General features: G+C 41.2%; 1 protein-coding gene across 1 annotated transcript in view; it reads left to right on the forward strand.

Moving 5' to 3' along the window:
- The window catches only part of casq1b (calsequestrin 1b), a 54,656-nt gene extending 38,493 nt beyond the window's left edge, over window positions 1–16,163 (forward strand). The window contains exons 2-11 of the mRNA XM_083640404.1: window positions 8,180–8,273; window positions 9,848–9,948; window positions 10,719–10,830; window positions 10,998–11,071; window positions 11,821–11,951; window positions 12,084–12,129; window positions 13,284–13,338; window positions 14,011–14,111; window positions 14,438–14,512; window positions 15,257–16,163. Coding sequence (XP_083496530.1) covers window positions 8,180–8,273; window positions 9,848–9,948; window positions 10,719–10,830; window positions 10,998–11,071; window positions 11,821–11,951; window positions 12,084–12,129; window positions 13,284–13,338; window positions 14,011–14,111; window positions 14,438–14,512; window positions 15,257–15,520 — 1,053 coding nt within the window. The 3' untranslated portion in view covers window positions 15,521–16,163. The remainder of the gene's footprint in view (window positions 1–8,179; window positions 8,274–9,847; window positions 9,949–10,718; window positions 10,831–10,997; window positions 11,072–11,820; window positions 11,952–12,083; window positions 12,130–13,283; window positions 13,339–14,010; window positions 14,112–14,437; window positions 14,513–15,256) is intronic.
- The last annotated feature ends 4,960 nt before the right edge of the window (window positions 16,164–21,123 follow it).

Genomic DNA, 21,123 nt, shown 5'->3' on the forward strand with positions numbered 1-21,123 from the left:
AGTAACGTAGTGCAGTGATTCTCAAAGTGGGATCCGGGGACCCCCAGGGGTCCTCGGGGGAGTTCCAGGGGTCCCCAGCAAAAATGGTGATCATTTATTTTCACTATAATTACCGTCCATTAGTAACACAATGACAGAATGTATGTTCTGGTCATGGGTTGCATACATTGCGATAAAAAATCGTATTAGATGGGGGATCCTGGGACAAAATCTTATCAAATGGGGGTCCGTGGTCTAATTTGTCAATTTAGGGGTCCTTAATGTGAAAAGGTTTGAGAACTACTGACGTAGTGTATCAGCATAAGAACTCTCATGGGTCTGGCATTGAGACTAAGTGCTGATTAACCTCAAACCTAAAGTTTTAAAGGAATAATTCACCCAAAAATTAAAATGCTCTCATCATCTACTCACCCTCATGCGAGTTGAAACACAGGTGAAGTTGATCCATCGAACATACAGGCTGCCAGCACAACTCCAGAGACAACCAGTCACCATCTAACATACAAGTTGCCAGCACAACTCCAGAGACAACCAGACACCATCTAACATACAAGTTGCCAGCACAACTCCAGAGACAACCAGACACCATCTAACATACAAGTTGCCAGCACAACTCCAGAGACAACCAGTCACCATCTAACATACAAGTTGCCAGCACAACTCCAGAGACAACCAGACACCATCTAACATACAAGTTGCCAGCACAACTCCAGAGACAACCAGTCACCATCTAACATACAGGCTGCCAGCACAACTCCAGAGACAACCAGACACCATCTAACATACAAGTTGCCAGCACAACTCCAGAGACAACCAGTCACCATCTAACATACAAGTTGCCAGCACAACTCCAGAGACAACCAGTCACCATCTAACATACAAGTTGCCAGCACAACTCCAGAGACAACCAGAGACCATCTAACATACAGGCTGCCAGCACAACTCCAGAGACAACCAGTCACCATCTAACATACAAGTTGCCAGCACAACTCCAGAGACAACCAGTCACCATCTAACATACAAGTTGCCAGCACAACTCCAGATACAACCAGTCACCATCTAACATACAAGTTGCCAGCACAACTCCAGAGACAACCAGTCACCATCTAACATACAAGTTGCCAGCACAACTCCAGAGACAACCAGTCACCATCTAACATACAGGCTGCCAGCACAACTCCAGAGACAACCAGACACCATCTAACATACAAGTTGCCAGCACATCTCCAGAGACAACCAGTCACCATCTAACATACAAGTTGCCAGCACAACTCCAGAGACAACCAGTCACCATCTAACATACAAGTTGCCAGCACAACTCCAGAGACAACCAGACACCATCTAACATACAAGTTGCCAGCACATCTCCAGAGACAACCAGTCACCATCTAACATACAAGTTGCCAGCACAACTCCAGAGACAACCAGTCACCATCTAACATACAAGTTGCCAGCACAACTCCAGAGACAACCAGACACCATCTAACATACAGGCTGCCAGCACAACTCCAGAGACGACCAGACACCATCTAACATACAAGTTGCCAGCACATCTCCAGAGACAACCAGTCACCATCTAACATACAAGTTGCCAGCACAACTCCAGAGACAACCAGTCACCATCTAACATACAAGTTGCCAGCACAACTCCAGAGACAACCAGACACCATCTAACATACAGGCTGCCAGCACAACTCCAGAGACAACCAGACACCATCTAACATACAAGTTGCCAGCACAACTCCAGAGACAACCAGTCACCATCTAACATACAGGCTGCCAGCACAACTCCAGAGACAACCAGTCACCATCTAACATACAAGTTGCCAGCACAACTCCAGAGACAACCAGTCACCATCTAACATACAGGCTGCCAGCACAACTCCAGAGACAACCAGTCACCATTGACAGTCAGTTGTCTCGAGTCGTGCTGGCAACTCCCTGTGTGTTATATGGACAAACTTCACCTGTGTTTCAACTGACACGAGGGTGAGTAGATGATAGGGATGGGCATTTCTAGCAAAAAAACTATTCGAAATTCGCTGGCCAAAGTCGACTTTTAATCGAAATTCGAAAATAAAATAAAAAAATGTTAAAAAAAAAAAAATTTAAAAAAAATTAAAAATGTAATTTTTTTTTTAATTTTTTTTTGTGAGTGAAATGTTGTATTGTCTCCCCTGATTCTAAGCATAGTCGAATCGCATGGTTTGAGCAAGTAAAACCATTTTTATAAGCATTTTAAGCAAGGTTTATGGAAAAATGAATGGCGGATGAAATCCCATGAAGAGGGAGAGGTTGCTTATAAAAATTGTTTTACTTGCTCAAACCAAGCGATTCGACTATACTTAGAATCAGGGGAGACAATACAACATTTCACTCACAATTTTTTTTTTTTTTTTTTTTTTCAATAAACGAATTTCGACTTTCAATAATAAAAGTCGACCTTGATAATAACAACGATTATTCGAAAATTCGAAATTCGATGCCCATCCCTAGTAGATGACGACAGAACTTTCATTCTTGGTTTCCAGATTGAGACAGAGCGGGAAGAGAAGGAAGGAGAGAGTGAAGAGAAGGAAGGAGAGAGTGAAGAGAAGGAAGGAGAGAGTGAAGAGAAGGAAGGAGAGAGTGAAGAGAAGGAAGGAGAGCGATCGTGAGAAACGGAGAGGATCAGCCAGAAAGAGTGAATGAGAGAAGAAAGTCTAGATGATGATGGATGTCCGGACAGATCTGAGTCAGTGTTAAGCTTGAGTATCAGGTGTCTTCTTAAGTTCTTCATTCCGCAGCCCTGCCTCTTCTCTCCTCCATTTTCCACACCCGTTTATATGTAAGGAACCTCAGCCTTCTGTTCTGCTCCACAACATGCTTTCTCACAAGCCCTTATGTGGTCCTCTCTGCATCGCTCCGCACCCTATAGGCTCCCACAGGCAACCACAGCTTGGCCTCTCATATAAATACCCCATGTTACTGATCTGGCCGTGCGCTGTGGCAGCGGGGAGGGGTACGCACGTTTTGCGGGATAGTTTTGGTTCAAGTCAGACATGTGAAAATGGCACTCTTGAAAATGCAAATTGTCAGTCAGTGTGGCATCTTCAGTGCAATCAAGGGCCCCCTTCCCGATGAGCTAGTATCACATGGTATTAATGGATGCCTTATGTCTTCTAGTTTCATACGATACAATTCTCTTAACTCTAGGTTTAATAATGAGCCTGCTACAGTGTAGCAGGCTGTAGCTGCTACAGTGTAGCAGGCTGTAGCTGCTACACTGTAGCAGGCTGTAGCTGCTACAGCCTCTGAAAGACAGTCATGTCGGACCATGTCCACCATTTTTGCAGTGAAAAAGTGGGAGTGGGGGTGGGGGTGGACAACATCTGGATTATGTCTCTATGGAAATGTCACCCTTGAGTGCAATGTAGCATCCTTGGTCTTGTGTCATCATCATACCAATCCAGTCTGCATTACAGTAATATGCTCTACTATTTATACGCTCTACTAAACTTGCATTGTCCCCCACCAAAGGGGGGCTATACTGTAGATCGCTCTCCGTCCATCTGTCTGTCTGTCTGTCTGTCCGTCCTTCTCTTAGTCACACTGTAATGTTGACTCTGTGCCACTAGGGGTCAGCATTGACAATGAATGGGGAATCAGTGGTAAAGCAGGAATCATACTGACTGACCCAAGGGGCACTGTGACCACTCTGTTTCTGTCCTGCGTGTTGACTCATTTATGGCACGGGAGTCGAGATGGATTGAGCACTTCAGTATTTATTTGTCTGTCTGTACAGTGGGACACACACAACCAGCAGGTCAGCAGCACTACTGCAAGACGATCGGCCACTTGCTCCAACCACAGTTTGACGTAGTCTTTCTGTCTGACTTAACATTCTGACTTAACATTGTGATCGTATAGTTAATTACTAATCCATAAAAATAATCAAATAAATCTCATAACAAAAATAAATTATATTGTTTACCAATTTACAGTAACATTTTATAGCCCAATATTCGACATCTGATAGCTAAATAAAATGTAAACACTCCACACATACTGTATAGCCATTTCAGTTACAGCAAAACAATGAAATGCAGTTTCAACAGTAGTCAACAGTCTCATCCCCATACTTGAAATGCCCATCGTTTTTTTTTTACAAGGAAATCTAATAAATCGTACAATGCTGCCACCTTCGGTGCACAAAAAGAACTGCAGTCACATTCCACAAACACAAATAAATGGCTTCTGCCTATCAACGCAGCGAACCAAAACAACGTGGTGATGCTATTTAACGTCCATATTGACATACCTGTACAGTGGGACACACACAACCAGCAGGTCAGCACTACTGCAAGACGATCGGCCACTTGCTCCAACTTTGTTCAAAAGACAGAAAAGCCCACATTAACAAGCTAGTCGCACCGCAGGTGCATTACAATGTGTGCGTTTTCATCACGTTTCAATCAGCAGTAATGCATTTTAGCGAACGATCAGCTAACCAAAGTGTGGTCTATCTGAGTTACAGTAAGACACAACGTGATGCTGATGACTTTTCCACACTGTGTGATGACTTAAATGATAGTTTTGAGAGCTTTTACACGGAGCAAAGAGCAGACCAACTTACCCACAGTTTGATGTAGTCTTTCTGTGGGATGATTGACCACAATGCACCTGTGAAGCCTTGGCTATCCACTAGGTGGTGCACTGTTCATTAAAGAATGACCCTTCTGGCTGGTTGTCCCAAATTAAACATGAATTTAACAACATACTAAACATTATTATAAACATTACTTAGCACTATTATTTACACCGTTACATATATATATATATATATATATATATATATATATATATATATATATATATATATATATATATATATATATGTGTATATATATATATATATATATATATGTGTATATATATATATATATATATATGTATATATATATATATATATATATATATATATATATATATATATATATATATATATATATATATATATGTGTGTGTGTATATATATATATATATATATATATATATATATATATATATATATATATATATATATATATATATATATATATGTGTGTGTGTGTGTGTGTGTGTGTGTGTGTGTGTGTGTGTGTGTGTGTGTGTGTGTGTGTGTGTGTGTGTAACGGTGTATTGTTGATCTAAGATTCTAACTGGTCATACAAACACTATGTTACTAAAGCAGATGTAGACCTTCTTATGTAGAGATGAATGCCAAGGTTGTGAAGGAATGCTCCTCGGTATGTATGTATGATCAAATGCTGGTATCAGACAATACAAGATGGATCCTCTCTAACACTGCACTCCTCTGCTTCTGAATAATTCCATCATCTAATCCACTGTAATCATTCCATTCACTAAGTATGTTCATTTTTCATGTACTTTGTTTTTGCAGACGGTTTATACGTTCTCAACATGGATGTTTGGACCTGTTACTTATTTTGTTTCCTGTCCTGCAAAATAAAAGGCCACCCATTTGTTATGGAGGCGGGGTCTGTGACTCTGTTGTGCTTTGCCCTAAAGCGTTACCTCTTCTTGCAGTTTCTCACAAGCGAAACAGCAATTGTCTATCAGGTATGTTCAGGTCTGCATCTGCCTTCTGTCTCTAAAGCTGGGCTGCAAAACTCAAATACTGCAGGATGTGCTGCATGCTTCCTCTCTTCCTCGCCTTGATTGCATAGTTCAAAATCACAGAAATGACAAGAACCAGCAGACATCGCAGTCCACTGGAGACGGAACCAGCAGACATCACAGTCCACTGGAGACGGAACCAGCAGACATCACAGTCCACTGGAGAAGGAACCAGCAGACATCACAGTCCACTGGAGACGGAACCAGCAGACATCGCAGTCCACTGGAGACGGAACCAGCAGACATCACAGTCCACTGGAGACGGAACCAGCAGACATCGCAGTCCACTGGAGACGGAGCTGCCTTTGAAATCCAGCAGCTGCAGCTTGGGCCGTGCCAATAGGACTTTATGTGGACTGCACCTTTGTGTGGCATAGCAAGCTGACTCACTGTAACCATGGCAGATAAGCTAGGCCGAGGCAGAGGGTGAGGGGGAAATACAATGTTGAATGAAGCTCTCATCTAATCTATTAATCACACTTTAACATGTCTGTTCATCCATCTATCCATCCATCCATCCACCCATCCTTCCAGAATCTTCCATTCGCTGTTAGAAGGTGATTATCTTGATGAAGTGTTGGAAGGTAAATGAGCAAACAGCTCAGGGGAAACCGGGCCCTGAAGGGGAAACCGGGCCCTGAAGGGGAAACCGGGCCCTGAAGGGGAAACCAGGCCCTGGTCCAATCATTAAGAGACCGGAGCAATGGATGGTGTCAAATGGGTTCTCTGCTCAATAGGAATCAAGCTATTTGCGCTGGTGCTTTGGGGCACTTGGCCGCTTATGAATGCTGTCCATCTGATCATGATTGCTAACTGTGCAGAACTGCTTGGTACTTTTGTAAGCCAGTAGAATAGATGACGCTTTTGGCTCTGTGCATATATGAAGTGCAGTGTTGGGCAACTTACTGAAAATTAGTAATTAGTTACAATTACTAGTTACGTCTCTCAAAAAGTAATTGGCTTACTTTCAAATTACTGCATAATAAAAGGAATTAGTTACTAATGCAGATATATTATTTGAGTCTTGCTGTCACAGCAACACTCAAATGAACAGCAATTCTGTGGTACAGGGTGGGACACACATTGTACCTGCAGGGGGTGTCAGACGAGGTCTGATGATCATAAACTGCATAATCCTCTGAAGATATCCGCTATTTTCACGTCCTAAAGTAACTAGTAACTACTAGTTACTAGTAACTAACTACTAGTCCATTTACATTTCAGTCAATGTAATTGAGTTGCTAGATTTGAAAAAGTAATTTGCTTGATTATAGTTACTGCAAAAGTAAATTACAGCAACTACTTAGTAACTAGTTACTCCCAACACTGATGAAGTGTAACCTCACCAATTAAAAGGGCAGTTATTTCCCTAGAGCTAAATGGGGGATAAACCAATCAAGGTGGATAACATGGGAACTAATGTACCATTACAGATGTTTAAATACAACTGAACTAAAATGTCAATGTGTGTTGAGAGAGAGAGAGAGAGAGAGAGAGAGAGAGCAAGAAGAGCACCTTTGTGTGCTTATGTGTGTGTACATGTCTGTGTATCTATGCGTATAATGCATGTAGCTGCTTAACTTTAGCGCCTCTCCTTTCCTCCACACCTGTCGCAGCGTCTCTCTCTCTCCCTCCACACCTGTCGCAGCGTCTCTCTCTCTCCCTCCACACCTGTCGCAGCGTCTCTCTCTCCCTCCACATAGTTGGCTCAAGTTCTGCCCTCCTTGTTCTTCTTCTGCGAAGCCTGCTGTCCGCGCTCCTCTCTCACGGCGGCTATGAGGGCTGCCGATTGTTGGCTTCAGTTTCACTCAGATTTAGAAAGTGCAAGGCAGCAGTCCAAAGCTTTCGCTTTTAAGGCCGTGAGTGTGAGTTGAAATGGCAAAGAGTTGTTCTCATGTAAATCAGGCTGGAAATGAGTTTTCTGATGCAGGTGAGAGATCAGGGAACTTCATGGAATGACAGAGAAGTTAATTGCTTGTGGTGGACGTAATAATGTTACAGTGCTAAGATGAGTACAAACAGTTCTCATTATGAAAGTTCTCTCACTCCCTCTCTCTCTGTTCTTCTCCCACTCCTCTGCTCCCAACACTCGCCCACCTCCCCCCCTCTCTCTCTCTCTCTCTCTCTCTGTCTCTCTCTCTGTCTCTCTCTCTCTCTCTCTCTGTTTCTCTCTCTCTCTGTCTCTCTCTCTGTCTCTCTCTCTGTCTCTCTCTCTCTCTCTCTCTGTCTCTCTCTCTGTCTCTCTCTCTCTCTCTCTCTCTCTCTCTGTCTCTCTCTCTCTCTCTCTCACTCTCTCTCTCTCGCTTGCTCACTCTCTGTCTCTCTCTCTCTCTCTCTGTTTCTCTCTCTCTCTGTCTCTCTGTCTCTCTCTCTCTCTCTCTCTCTCTCTCTGTCTCTCTCTCTGTCTCTCTCTCTGTCTCTCTCTCTCTCTCTCTCTCTCTCTGTCTCTCTCTCTGTCTCTCTCTCTCTCTCTCTGTCTCTCTCTCTCTCACTCTCTCTCTCTCGCTTGCTCACTCTCCAGCTTGCTGCCCAGGTTCTGGATGATCTTGACGATCAGGACATTGGCTTCGGCCTGGTGGATGAGAAGAGGGACGCGGCTGTGGCCAAGAAGCTGGGTGAGCCTGCTGGTCACTGATCCTAACCCTAACCCTGACAAACACCTGGTTGATCAAAACACAAACACTTAAGTTGTCGCCAGTGAAAGCACACATCCTCTTATTTTTCAATTTTGATAGATGTAGAAAAAATGATCTTTAGTGCCGTAAAATCTTCTCGCTCCTCCAAACCCCATTCACAAACTAGTGCAGATTGTATAGTTATCTTGTTATTAAGGGGAAAGCCATGATAGAGCCATAACTGGATCTATTAGTCTCATCATAGAGATAAGCTGGGTTAGATTTCTGGGGTCAGGCGTGTCATTAAATTAATGACCTCCAAATGGCATCAACATAGCCCGTCTAATCCATCTTGTGAAAGGCTCTTTGCAGGAGTGCTGTCTTAATCAGATGGAAAATGCAAGATCCTTGTCAGCTTTTGGGTGGGTGGGGCAGATACTGGGTGGGTGGGGCAGATAATGGGTGGGTGGGGCAGATACTGGGTGGGTGGGGCAGATAATGGGTGGGTGGGGCAGATACTGGGTGGGTGGGGCAGATAATGGGTGGGTGGGGCAGATACTGGGTGGGTGGGGCAGATAATGGGTGGGTGGGGCAGATACTGGGTGGGTGGGGCATATACTGGGTGGGTGGGGCAGCAGATACAGTAAACGAAACCAACATAGCCTACAGAGAACTCACATGTCATGTAAGGAGTGAATGCAGACATCTGAGGCTGACCAAAATGCACAGAGAATAAATGAGACAATCCTGCCCTCAAGTGTTGAGCAGAGATCACTGCACAGTAGAAGCTACACAAAACTAAACTGAGTGTGTGTGTGTGTGTGTGTGTGTGTGTGTGTGTGTGTGTGTGTGTGTGTGTGTGTGTGTGTGTGCGTGTGTGTGTGCGTGTGCGTGTGCGTGTGCGTGTGCGTGTGTGTGTGTGTGTGTGTGCACGAGAACATAATAGGCATGCATTGTGGGTATAAAATGCTGTAAATCATATAGCTGCATAATCAATACTGTTACTGTATTTCTTAATACTCTACCACACCAATATTGTGACTCCTTGAAGGAAACCAGTAGTAAGGTCTGGGTGAAAACCTTGTCTTGCCCTGTGCAAATACTGTACTCCATAGCCACATTTATGCAAGATAATAAAACTGTTATAAAGCCATTATACTCTTAATCATCTGTAAACATTTACCCTTAATATCTAACTGTTTAGTTTATCCCATCTGTAGGAGTAAAGCAAAGAGGAAAGGAGGAAAACTATTCTTGATTTTATTGAAATTTGAGTGACTTATTCACTTTGTACAGACACAGCTACAGTACAACTATTCACATCAGTAAATATAAGCAAATGCATTCATTATACTATAAGAGTGATGAAGCAACGATGCGAGTAAAACATGCTTGAGACGCTGAAACATACTTAGGACATCTATCATTCACAGAGCATTGGACATCTTCTATTTCTCCACCGCTGCAGTGTGTCTACATAGGGCACAACAACAACAAGCGAATGTTTGTAATGCTCGCATCAATGTGTAATAATTATAAAAACACTCCATAGTATTATTCTTTTCTTTCTCCAGGCCTGGATGAGGTAGAGAGCATCTACATCTTTGCTGACAATGAGATCATTGAGTACGATGGAGAGTTGGCCGCCGACACCCTGGTTGAGTTCCTCTATGATGTAAGTCATTTATGATCTACACAATGCTTTAACGCCATTAGCAGCCACATTGATAGCTATTGACTACATGTATGCAGGCCTACAGCATATAAATGAGGCGATTATCTGAATGAATTTGGCGATACCTGTAAAAACATACAAGTGATTTGATCTACGTAGCCAAGCATCATTTATCATTTCAAAAAGAAGAAGAAGAAGAAGAAACCTGCATGGGAGCTGTGACTTCACTGGTCCGAAAATTCGTGTGAGGAAGGACTTTTTTAATTGAGTAATCAAACTTGGCGCATCAGCATCATCTGTGTTTTATTATATATTTTTATGATCAAACTCAACTGACGCACAGTTCTCACTCCAAACCAACGGCTCCAGGCTTAGCTTGGAAATGTACCAACAAGGTGTCAGTTAGATTATTTTGTTCACACCTCACTGAGATTGCTGTGTTCTCATATTTCAAAACAAACCACTCCAGGGTTTGAAATATTTTCAGTCAATTCAATTTGAAGAAAGGAAGTGTCGTTGTTGTGACAGTAGTGAGACCTTATATTCCTGTCAGATTTATTTTTGTTGTGACAGTAGTGATACCTTATATTCCTGCCAGATTTATTTTTGTTGTGACAGTAGTGATACCTTATATTCCTGTCAGATTTCTTTTTTTACCTTTTTTGGGGGGCGAAATGACTCATAACGATAGCCATTTTTTGCAGTGTGGTTTTGACTCAAATTTAGTCAATCTTTAATTGATCATATTTGCTCTTAATCAATCTCCTCAGGTGATTGAGGACCCTGTGGAGATCATTGACAATGAGCGTGAGCTGAAGGGTTTCCACAACATCGACGAGGACATCAAGCTGGTGGGCTACTTCAAGAGCGAGAAATCTCCTCGTAGGTGGAACCAGTCATCAGCTATCTGAAAACTGTCCTGTGCAGTGTATTCAGAAACAAAATCATGATTCATAATTCATCATGTTTCTGTGCTGCTGTATTCTGACTGTTATCAGTTGTAAAATATCTTGAGTGTTTTCTAAATTCCTTTTTGTCCCTCGGACCAGATTTCATTGAGTACGACGATGCTGCTGAAGAGTTCCATCCCTTCATCAGATTCTATGCCACATTCGACGCCAAGGTATCAACTAAATACATGTGTGTGTGTGTGTGTGTGTGTGTGTGTGTGTGTGTGTGTGTGTCTGTGTGTGTGTGTGTGTGTGTGTGTGTGTGTGTCTGTGTGGGTCCTTGGCTTCACTAAGGACATGCTTGACTATCAGGGTAGAAATTGTATTTAAATAATTAGTAACAATTAATTAATAGTAATAATATAAATACTTTGCACGGACACAAATTCAATGTCACATAATTGTTTGTTAATCTGATGTCAGGAAATCACGTGGAAGAGTGTATGTGTGTGTTTTGGTGAAATTAATAATATCTAAAGCAGCGGTTCTCAAACTTTTTCACATGAAGGACCCCTCCTAAAGTGACAAATTAGATGACGGACCTCCATTTGAGAAGATTTTATGCCCGAATAGATTTTAGCTGTTAGATGTTTCATTACAGAACGTGTATGAAACACATGAGTGAAAAAGTCATACATGTGTCATTATGTTACTTAATGGATGTCAAATAAATTATTACCTTTTTTGCTGGGGACCCCGTGGAACCCCCTCAAAGGCCCCTGGGGGTCCCTGGACCCCATGAGAACCACTAATGAGAGTATGTTTTTGGTGTATTGGTCCTTTCAATGAAAAGGCAAAGAGCAAATGTAATTCATAATGTCTATGTCTACGATATTATTAACTAATACACCAAATACAGAATGGCACATTTTTTGACTTCCTGTATTTTTTCGCAATAGTCTAATTCTTAATCTCATCTCAGATTGCCAAAAAGCTGAAGCTGAAGCTGAATGAAGTTGATTTCTATGAGCCTTTCATGGAGGAGCCCGTCCCCATTCCCGGAAAGCCCTACATCGAGGAGGAACTTATTGACTTCATCGAAGAGAATGACAGGTGTGAGCCACAACATGAACAATGAGATAGAGAATGACAGGTGGAGCCACAACATGAACAATGAGATAGGATGAAATGTCATGGGGATATAATCTATGTCATCATATGGTTTTCTGCTGTTTTCATCTCCAGGCCTACCCTGAGGAAGCTTCAGCCTCACAACATGTATGAGATCTGGGTAAGAAGTGTGAAAAATGTGAAAGTAGACAAAATGATTAGGCCTACGCAAGTAAAAGAGCAAATACTGAAATAAATGTTGAAGTACCATTTCTGATCCTTTACCCAAGTCAAAGTATGAAATTACATGGTCTTACATTTACTTAAAGTATAAAAGTAAAAGTAGTCATCTAAAAAAGTAATTTCTACTGAACACACATGAGAGAGTCAGCAGCTCAAATCACCAACATAAACTCTATAGGACAGATGAAATCACAAACATGAACTCTATAGGACAGATTAAATCACCAACATGAACTCTATAGGACAGATGAATTCACCAACATGAACTCTATAGGACAGATGAATTCACCAACATGAACTCTATAGGACAGATTAAATCACCAACATGAACTCTATAGGACAGATGAATTCACCAACATGAACTCTATAGGACAGATCAAATCACCAACATTAACTCTATAGGACAGATGAAATCACCAACATTAACTCTATAGGACAGATGAAATCACCAACATGAACTCTATAGGACAGATGAAATCACCAACATGAACTCTATAGGACAGATGAATTCACCAACATGAACTCTATAGGACAGATGGATTCACCAACATATATAGGACAGATGAAATCACCAACATTAACTCTATAAGACAGATTAATTCACCAACATTAACTCTATAGGACAGATTAATTCACTAATGTTAATTCTCCACTCTTGTTGCTTTTCTTTCTGTCCTTTCCCTCCTTTTTGGCATCTCTTTGGTACAAGCAGCCAATCACATTCGCCACTTGATCAGCTTCTTCCAGGATGGAACCTGTTTGATGAAAATAAAATAAAATAAAATAAAATAAAATAAAATAAAATAAAATAAAATAAAATAAAATAAATAACTAAATACATACATAAATACATGTACATAATACAAATCTTTCCTGAGAGTTTTGAAAATGTAATGGATGAAAAAGTATAGATTTGAGTAAAAGTAAAAACTTGAGTAAAGCACATTATACTTATTTGTATTTATTTATTGAAGTACACTAACACACAGTACATCTTTTTAATGTGTTACTTTCCATCTCTGGAGATCATGGCATTTTCTAGAGAGGGAGTAACGGACACCCTTGTCTCATCCCTCTCTCTTGCTTTCTCAGGAGGATGACATTGATGGAGAGCACATTGTTGCCTTTGCTGAGGAGGATGACCCAGGTACATCTCTCTGTTATATTCTTATATTTTATCAGTGATGACCCGGGTAAATCTCTGTTACATTACTAGCAGTGATGACAATGCAGACGCAAAATCAAAACAAAAAAGTGAAATAACATTTTAGTCATGATATCATTACAATTATTGAAGAAATATTGCCCAAATATACTTCAGGTGAGACATTAAACTGAGGTCCTGATTCTCAGTGGTCAATAAAGATCCAATAAGCACCTATCACAAGAGTAGCCCACAGGCCTTCCTTCCATCAGTCCTCAACGGAGATAGCTGAGTGATGTGTGGTGAGATAACTGAGTGATGTGTGGTGAGATAGCTGAGTGATGTGTGGTGAGATAGCTGAGTGATGTGTGGTGAGATAGCTGAGTGATGTGTGGTGAGATAGCTGAGTGATGTGTGGTGAGCGCTCTGGCACAAAATGGCTGCCCGTGCATCACCGCTATATCAGTGGTGGATGATATGTGAAGAGCTTTGAGCACCTTGAAGAGCATTAACCATTCTAATCTATTGTTATTATTATTATTATTATTATTATTATTATTTAGTAGTAGTAGTAGTAGTAGTAGTAGTAGTAGTTAGTATCTAGTAGTTTGCTAGTAGTAGCTAGTAGTTCTAGCAATATCAACCAACCTACCTGTCCTTTGACCTCTCACCTAGATGGTTTTGAGTTCCTGGAGATCCTGAAGGAGGTGGCTCGTGAGAACACTGACAACCCTAACCTCAGCATCATCTGGATCGACCCTGATAATTTCCCCCTGGTATGAATCTTCGCCTTGAATATATCAGCTAGTCAGCATATTAAATACGAAATGTTACACATTTAATTATTTTTTCCATCCATTTCTGACTGACTTTCTTTCATTCTAAGTATGTTACATACATTATTGTATTGTTAAAAAAGTTGTATTCGATTTTTTATTTTTGTTTATTTTCTTATTGAATATGTGTCTTAGAATCTTGAAAAGCACTAGATAAAATATTCTATCATTATTCATTTAATTATTACGTTATATGAGAATATATTGCTCTGAATGATCAAGTTCATGCTTCTCCTGTCCCTTGTGTCTGTATCTGTCACTTCCAGCTGGTGCCCTACTGGGAGAAGACCTTCCGTATCGACCTCTCTTCTCCCCAGATCGGTGTGGTTGATGTAGAAGATGTAAGCCCTCTTTCTCATCCCCAGCATGCTTTGTTTTGTCTACAATGTTATCCTCTATGTGACTTCAGGCTTGCTAGCGAATGCTAATTGATCTTTCCTAAGTCCTGCCCCTAGGTCAGAACCTTTCCTAAGTCCTGCCCCTAGGTCAGAACCTTTTCTAAGTCCTGCCCCTAGGTCAGAACCTTTTCTAAGTCCTGCCACTAGGTCAGAACCTCGGTCAACTTTACACAGGTCACAGTTTTAAACTAGGTCAGAACCTCGGTCAACTTTACACAGGTCACAGTTTTAAAATGTGTGAATAAAAATAAATGCACCCTGGAAAGTCAGCTAGAGTGAATCGTGACATCACACAATCAAGGCTGGCTCCATAGGCTGCTACAAGCTTGCTCAACTGTTATTGGAGCACAGAGCAAAAAGGGGCAGGACTTAACGGTCAATTAGACAGCTTCCACAGGTCCACAGCAACAAAAAGGCCAAGGCTCAAAGGTGCCCTTGTGACCTTTGACCTCTGACTTTTTCTTGTTATCATGCTCTTAGCTTCACTTTGCATTCCAGCATGAGAATAAAGCCTCCTATGTGACCATGAGCCATGTGACCCATGTGACCATGACCCATGTGACCAGGAGCCTCTGTGTACCTTGCATTCAAGCTATCAATTGTCAAATCAAATGCCTGCATTTCTTGGACATCGTTATGTCTTCATTTGAAAGATTTCTATGAGTGCGTCTTTGTCTCCCCCTGCAGGCCGACAGCGTGTGGATGGAAATGGACGACCAGGATGACATGCCCACAGCTGACGAGCTGGAGCAGTGGATTGACGACGTGCTGTCTGGCAAGATCGACCCAGACGATGATGATGATGATGATGATGACGATGACGACGATGACGAGGATGATGATGAGGATGACGAAGATGACGATGATGACGACGACGATGATGACGATGATGATGAAGATGATGACGATGAAGATGACGAAGATGACGATGATGATGACGATGATGAATAAATGTCCATCACCATCTTTCGGTTCACTTTGTTTTAGCCAGTAATGGCAAAAACCAACGGTAGCACCAATTTCTTTCTAACATCTTACAGCAAACACACTTTGTGTCTCATTTCCTGTTTGCTTCCTGTATTGTTATCCTTAGCCCCTGAGGGACAAGTAATATGGCCCAATGGGAAGCTTTTAATTTCAGTCAGGATAGGAGATTTTCAAAGAAGCAGAAGAGGATGTGTGTCTCTGTACAAAAGGAGTTGTGGTTCAAAATGTACGTGTGTTGTATGTCCTTTTGTTACAATGTCCAAATGTTTGTCCCACCTCTGGGCTTCACTGTGAATGTGAGTAAGGAGGCTAACAGAGTGAAGCTTCCCTCACATTGTCTATCTATCATCACAGAACACGCATCGCCCCTCTCTCCTTTCCTCTAATTTAATGTCATTCTGTTTCAACGACATGTTTTCTACTGGATGAAGAGAAGAAACAAACAATTTATTGTACTATTTTTTAAGGAGAACAAACTTAACCTCACTGGATAGTCTTAAGATTATGAACATCTTGGCAAGCGATTAAGATCCTGGAGCCCACAAGGAAATCACTCAATAATTTGATTGTTTCTGCTCTGATATTAAAAAATAATAAGAGAAAACTATTTTTTGATGTTGTCTGTTGTCATTTCTATATGTATATGAAGCATCACTCTGTGTCTGTGTGTGTGTGTGTGTGTGTGTGTGTGTGTGTGTGTGTGTGTGTGTGTGTGTGTGTGTGTGTGTGTGTGTGTGTGTGTGCGCGCGTGTGTGTGTGTGCGCGTGTGTGTGTGTGTGTGTGTGTGTGTGTGTGAGAGAGAATAACAAGCAGCAGAAACCGGTGAATAGCCTACATAGAAACTGAGAGGTTTCAGTGGTTTCATAGAGTCTTCATCATATTATCACACTTCTGAATAGAAATGATTGTCACAGACGAGACGACCACATCGCATGCAGACGCTGGCATAAGAGTCATGTGACCTGCTGTTGTTTCTTAGAAGCAGGCATTTCATAGAACCAGCCCCCCTGAATAAATTCAAAGGGAAATAATCAGTAGATCTCGGCAATCTTATTTGAGTAACTTTTGAAAGAGATTTTTATGTAGCTGTAATGGTAATGAGTAAAATCAATAACATTCATGCATACAGAAATAACATATCAGGCAGGGGGTGGGCCGCGCCGTGTCGCATCCGGGGACCCCCAGCCTGCGTAAGTAGAGTTCCCAGAGCAAATCCTGGCCATTTCCACCACTGCATAATATAAGATGCAATACCCAGATTACAATTTAAAGTTAAATCACACAAGAGTCTATTGTTCATATCCACAGCAAAAGCAGAGTCTGATGAGATATGTTCAAGCATGTTTTATTGTGAAGCGGATACTTTCTTTTTAATCCATGAACTGGATGCATTTTTGATTGAAAAGTGAATGAAGCTGCTGCACACATCAGTTTATTGTTTGAATGTAACAGAATTGTGTGACAAAGTAAAATTTTGCTCCAAATTATATAAACATGATTTTTCAAGGGCTCTTTGTGTGCTGTGGGCAATTTGAAAATAAGTAAACACCAAAACTTTACATTACATTACATTTGGCAGACACTTTTATCCAAAGCGACTTACAATAACACATTTTTGTCAGCAATAGAGCAATCAACTATGCAACACAGTCTATGACAACTACAACATCTGAAGGAATAGTGGTAAAGTTACGTTTTGTTTTTTTTGTTTTTTTAGAGAGAGAAAGAAGTTAGTTCAAGAAGGGCCCAGATGGAGCACACAAATTAATGTATTATTACAAACATTGTCAAGTAATCAAATTGTTACTACAAACATTTTGTGGACACAAATAATTGGAAGATTATTTTCCTCCACCATGAAAACTTTACAATAGCACAAATTGGACATAGAATGTTCACATTTGTCACATTAAACGGCGGCAACAGTTACGTTTAGCAAAGTAAAACGTTTGTTACAATTTTGTTAATGTTCAGGATTTAGAAGCAACTGTAGACAGTAGACACCCATCTGTCACCCCAGCCTACTACTGGCCCCTTCTTGCACTATTTCTTAAGATGATTATTTGGATGGTGTTACGTCCCTTAAATGTGTGTGGGTGAAGAGGTGTAACTTAAGAAGTCCAGGAAAAATGGAAATAGGCTGAATTAAAGTGTACCAAAACAATGATTTATTTGAACAAAGGTTGGTTCAAATAAGGAAGCACAGTGACATCAGGGTGGCCAAAGCCCAATCAGTTTACCTATAAATAAAATAAACTAGACTATAAACAAAAAGACAAAACTACTCCTTCTTAAACCTACAAAAAACAGGAGAAAAGGGGAGTAAAGAAAAGGGCGACACACTATACAGGGCTTCCTTAATATTAACAATAAACAGGAATCAAACAAAAAGGCAAGTGAGATACAAAATAGCTAAGTAGACCAATGAGTGTGTGCATGAAAAATTGTTAGGCTACAGCTAACAAAAGGCCAAGAAGCATAGGCTAAGGCAAGGCCAATGAGAGTAACTTCAGACAAAGTTACAGAGAGGGCAAATAGGCTGACAGCTAATGGAAATAGCTACAGCTTCAAAGCACACACAAACAAGTGTTGGCTGTCAAGTGACCAATGGCCACAAAAAGAGCTACCCAAAAAGAACAATTAATGTTGGCAGAAAATAGCAAAACACTAATACAAAAGAGCTAAATGCAACAAGGGTTTGAGGAGAGAGCAAGGAGGGTGGAGGGCCAGTGTTAAAGGAACACTCTGCCCATTTTCAACCAGATTTGTATCATTAGAACATCAGTAGTATATCAGAAAACTGTAAACTGTTTTGAAGTCTGTCATTTAATTTGACAGTTATTGAGTGTTAAAGTGTGGACCAGTAACATCACTGGTCCACACTAACTCAAATTAATAACTCATTAACTCAAATCAACTCTCAATAACTGTCAAACTAGATGAATGACTTCAAAACCGTTTACAGTTTGAGAGTTGATTTGAGTAAATGAGTTATTCATTTGAGTTAGTGTGGACCAGTGATGTCACTGGTCCACACTTTAACACTCAATAACTGTCAAATTAAATGACAGACTTCAAAACCGTTTACAGTTTTCTGATATACTACTGATGTTCTAATGATACAAAGCTGGTTGAAAATGGGCAGAGTGTTCCTTTAAGCACACAGAGCGCTCCGCTAACACTGACCCACAGTGCAATCTTGGAACACTGGAGATTATGTAGGACATGAAGGTCTGAAGCAGCCAATCAGCAGCGACGACTCAGCCAATCAGCATTGATTGCCAACCAGCTCCAGGTGAGGAGGGCTCCTCACCTCAATCACTGCAGCAGAGGGGCATGTCTGGGACAGAGATAGTCAGGCAAGAAAAGAAACAGCCACACACAACAAACCAAGGCCAGGCTTTGGTACAGAGGCTGTAACACCCCATCACATACTGTAGGTAAAACGCTAAATTGAATGTTACAATAGGCATAAGCCAGAAGTGTAATATTATAGAAATAAATAAGGCAGAGGGCCGTAACAGATGGTATTTCTGCTTTATTAGACAGTACATGAAAGAGGGTCCAATCGTCCCTGGTCGGAACTCAAGACGTGATGATTACACAGTGTGCACCTAGACAGAGGATGCCTCTGTAGGAAATACATTTTACTTTTCATGTACGCCATATGCAGAGATACGCAAAAATACATCAAAAAGTATTTTGATACAAATTACAAATACTTGCTCAAAAATGTATCAAAATGCAAATACAAAATACTGGTCTGAAAAATGTATTTGAAATATAAATACATATTTTGCATTTTGAAAATACATAAAAATATTTTTTTATAAAAACTGATAAAGAGCTGCAACAATTAGTCAATTCATCGATTCATTGCCAAACATTAAATTAATTGTCTATTTTGATAACCTATTAATCATGTTGAGTCATTTCTTTGAGGAGAAATGTCCTAATTCTCTGATTCCAGCTTCTCAAATGTGAAATGTTCTGTTTCATTAGATGGTAAATCGTCTCTTTAGTCCTCTGTGACAGTATTGTCCTTTATGTACTCTCTAACACAGTTCTTCCATTTCAGTTTTTGGCCGGTGTGTGCGTGTGCATGCGTCACGGCGGGCTGTCATCTCCACTCGTCCAGACAATTTGCGTGGCCGACCTGGGGACCGACCTGGGGACCACCTGCCCATCCTGTTTGGTCGTCCTACTGGTCACCGCTGTACGGCGCTGTACTCCGCTTTCAAAAAGACATACGGTGGAGGAGTGACTATTCTGTGAAAACCGTCTATGAGCGTTTTACAGCAGAGCCATTCTGCTCTACAGCCATTAAGGGTTAATATGTCACTTTTATAAGTTTAGAACAAAATGTAGATGGTCAAAATAACCATTTAGATTACCCTTGTGTGCTCAGTTTAGCAAAATAACCGCTATTTATTTTTGCTGGGATAACGTAATGCATTATGGGTAGTCGGCTACTGTGGCTAATGCTAGCGGCTAACGTTAGTTACTTTATGGCAGTAAAATGCCACTGAATGACCAAATTGATTTAACTTTTAACCATTTCGAGTAACAGTTTCCATATGGACCCCCAGCATTGGTCAGTTGTTTATATACGGTTTTCACCAGCTGCAACCCCACAGCATTTCCTTTTTCTCAGCTTCTTCTTCTGTGTTTTATGGCGGTTGGCATCCTTAAATGTTGCATTACCGCCACCTGAATTGTATCAGCTTCACAGTGCCAAATATTGACAGTGTCCACTTTCTCAGCTGTTATGGGGAAAACACTGACATAGCCTACTTCTATTTCTATGTTTAATTTTTTTAATGTAAAGATAGGCCTATAATAACGTACTGATAGTCAGCTTACTCTGTAACATGTAGCTTTTATTAGCCTCTCAGGCTAGCTCCGGACCAGACAACAACGCTTCCTACTACCCTGCACGTCTTTCCGACAGGAGTGGTTGTTATGGCAACTATATCAACAACAACAACAACTACTCTACTACTAACTACTACAATACATAAAGACCGAAATAGGCTAACTTGTTAATGTGTATGTCCGACACGGCCTAACGTTAACATTTACTATGAGCCGACTATCAGCCTGCGCTCAGCTATGTATACAGGAAGTAAACCGGATATTCAGGTGGGTTGTGATGGTTGTTATTTTTGTCAAGTTAAAACCGTCTATAACGTGACTATATTTATAACGTTTATAACGCACTCCGGTTTCCGGTTTATAATTCGAGTGTCCGACCAGGTGGTCAGCAGCACAGGAGCACCACAGGGGACTGTGTTCTCACTCTTTGCCCTGTACACCTCAGACTTTCAATTCAACTCAGAGTCCTGTCATCCCCAGAAATATTCTGATGACTCTGCAGTTGTGGGTTGTGTCAGGGGGGGTGGGGGGGACGGAGTACAAGGAACTGGTGGACCGCTTTGTGGAATGGTCTGGTAACAACCACCTCCTCCTAAATGTGTCCAAAACCAGGGAGATGGTGGTGGACTTTGGTAAGACCAGGACTGAGCCGGACCCTGTTTTTATCGGGGGTGAGGAGGTGGTGAGGGTGG

The sequence above is a fragment of the Poromitra crassiceps genome (genome assembly GCF_964638095.1).
Source record: "Poromitra crassiceps genome assembly, chromosome: 7".
Classification (NCBI taxonomy): Eukaryota; Metazoa; Chordata; class Actinopteri; order Beryciformes; family Melamphaidae; genus Poromitra; species Poromitra crassiceps.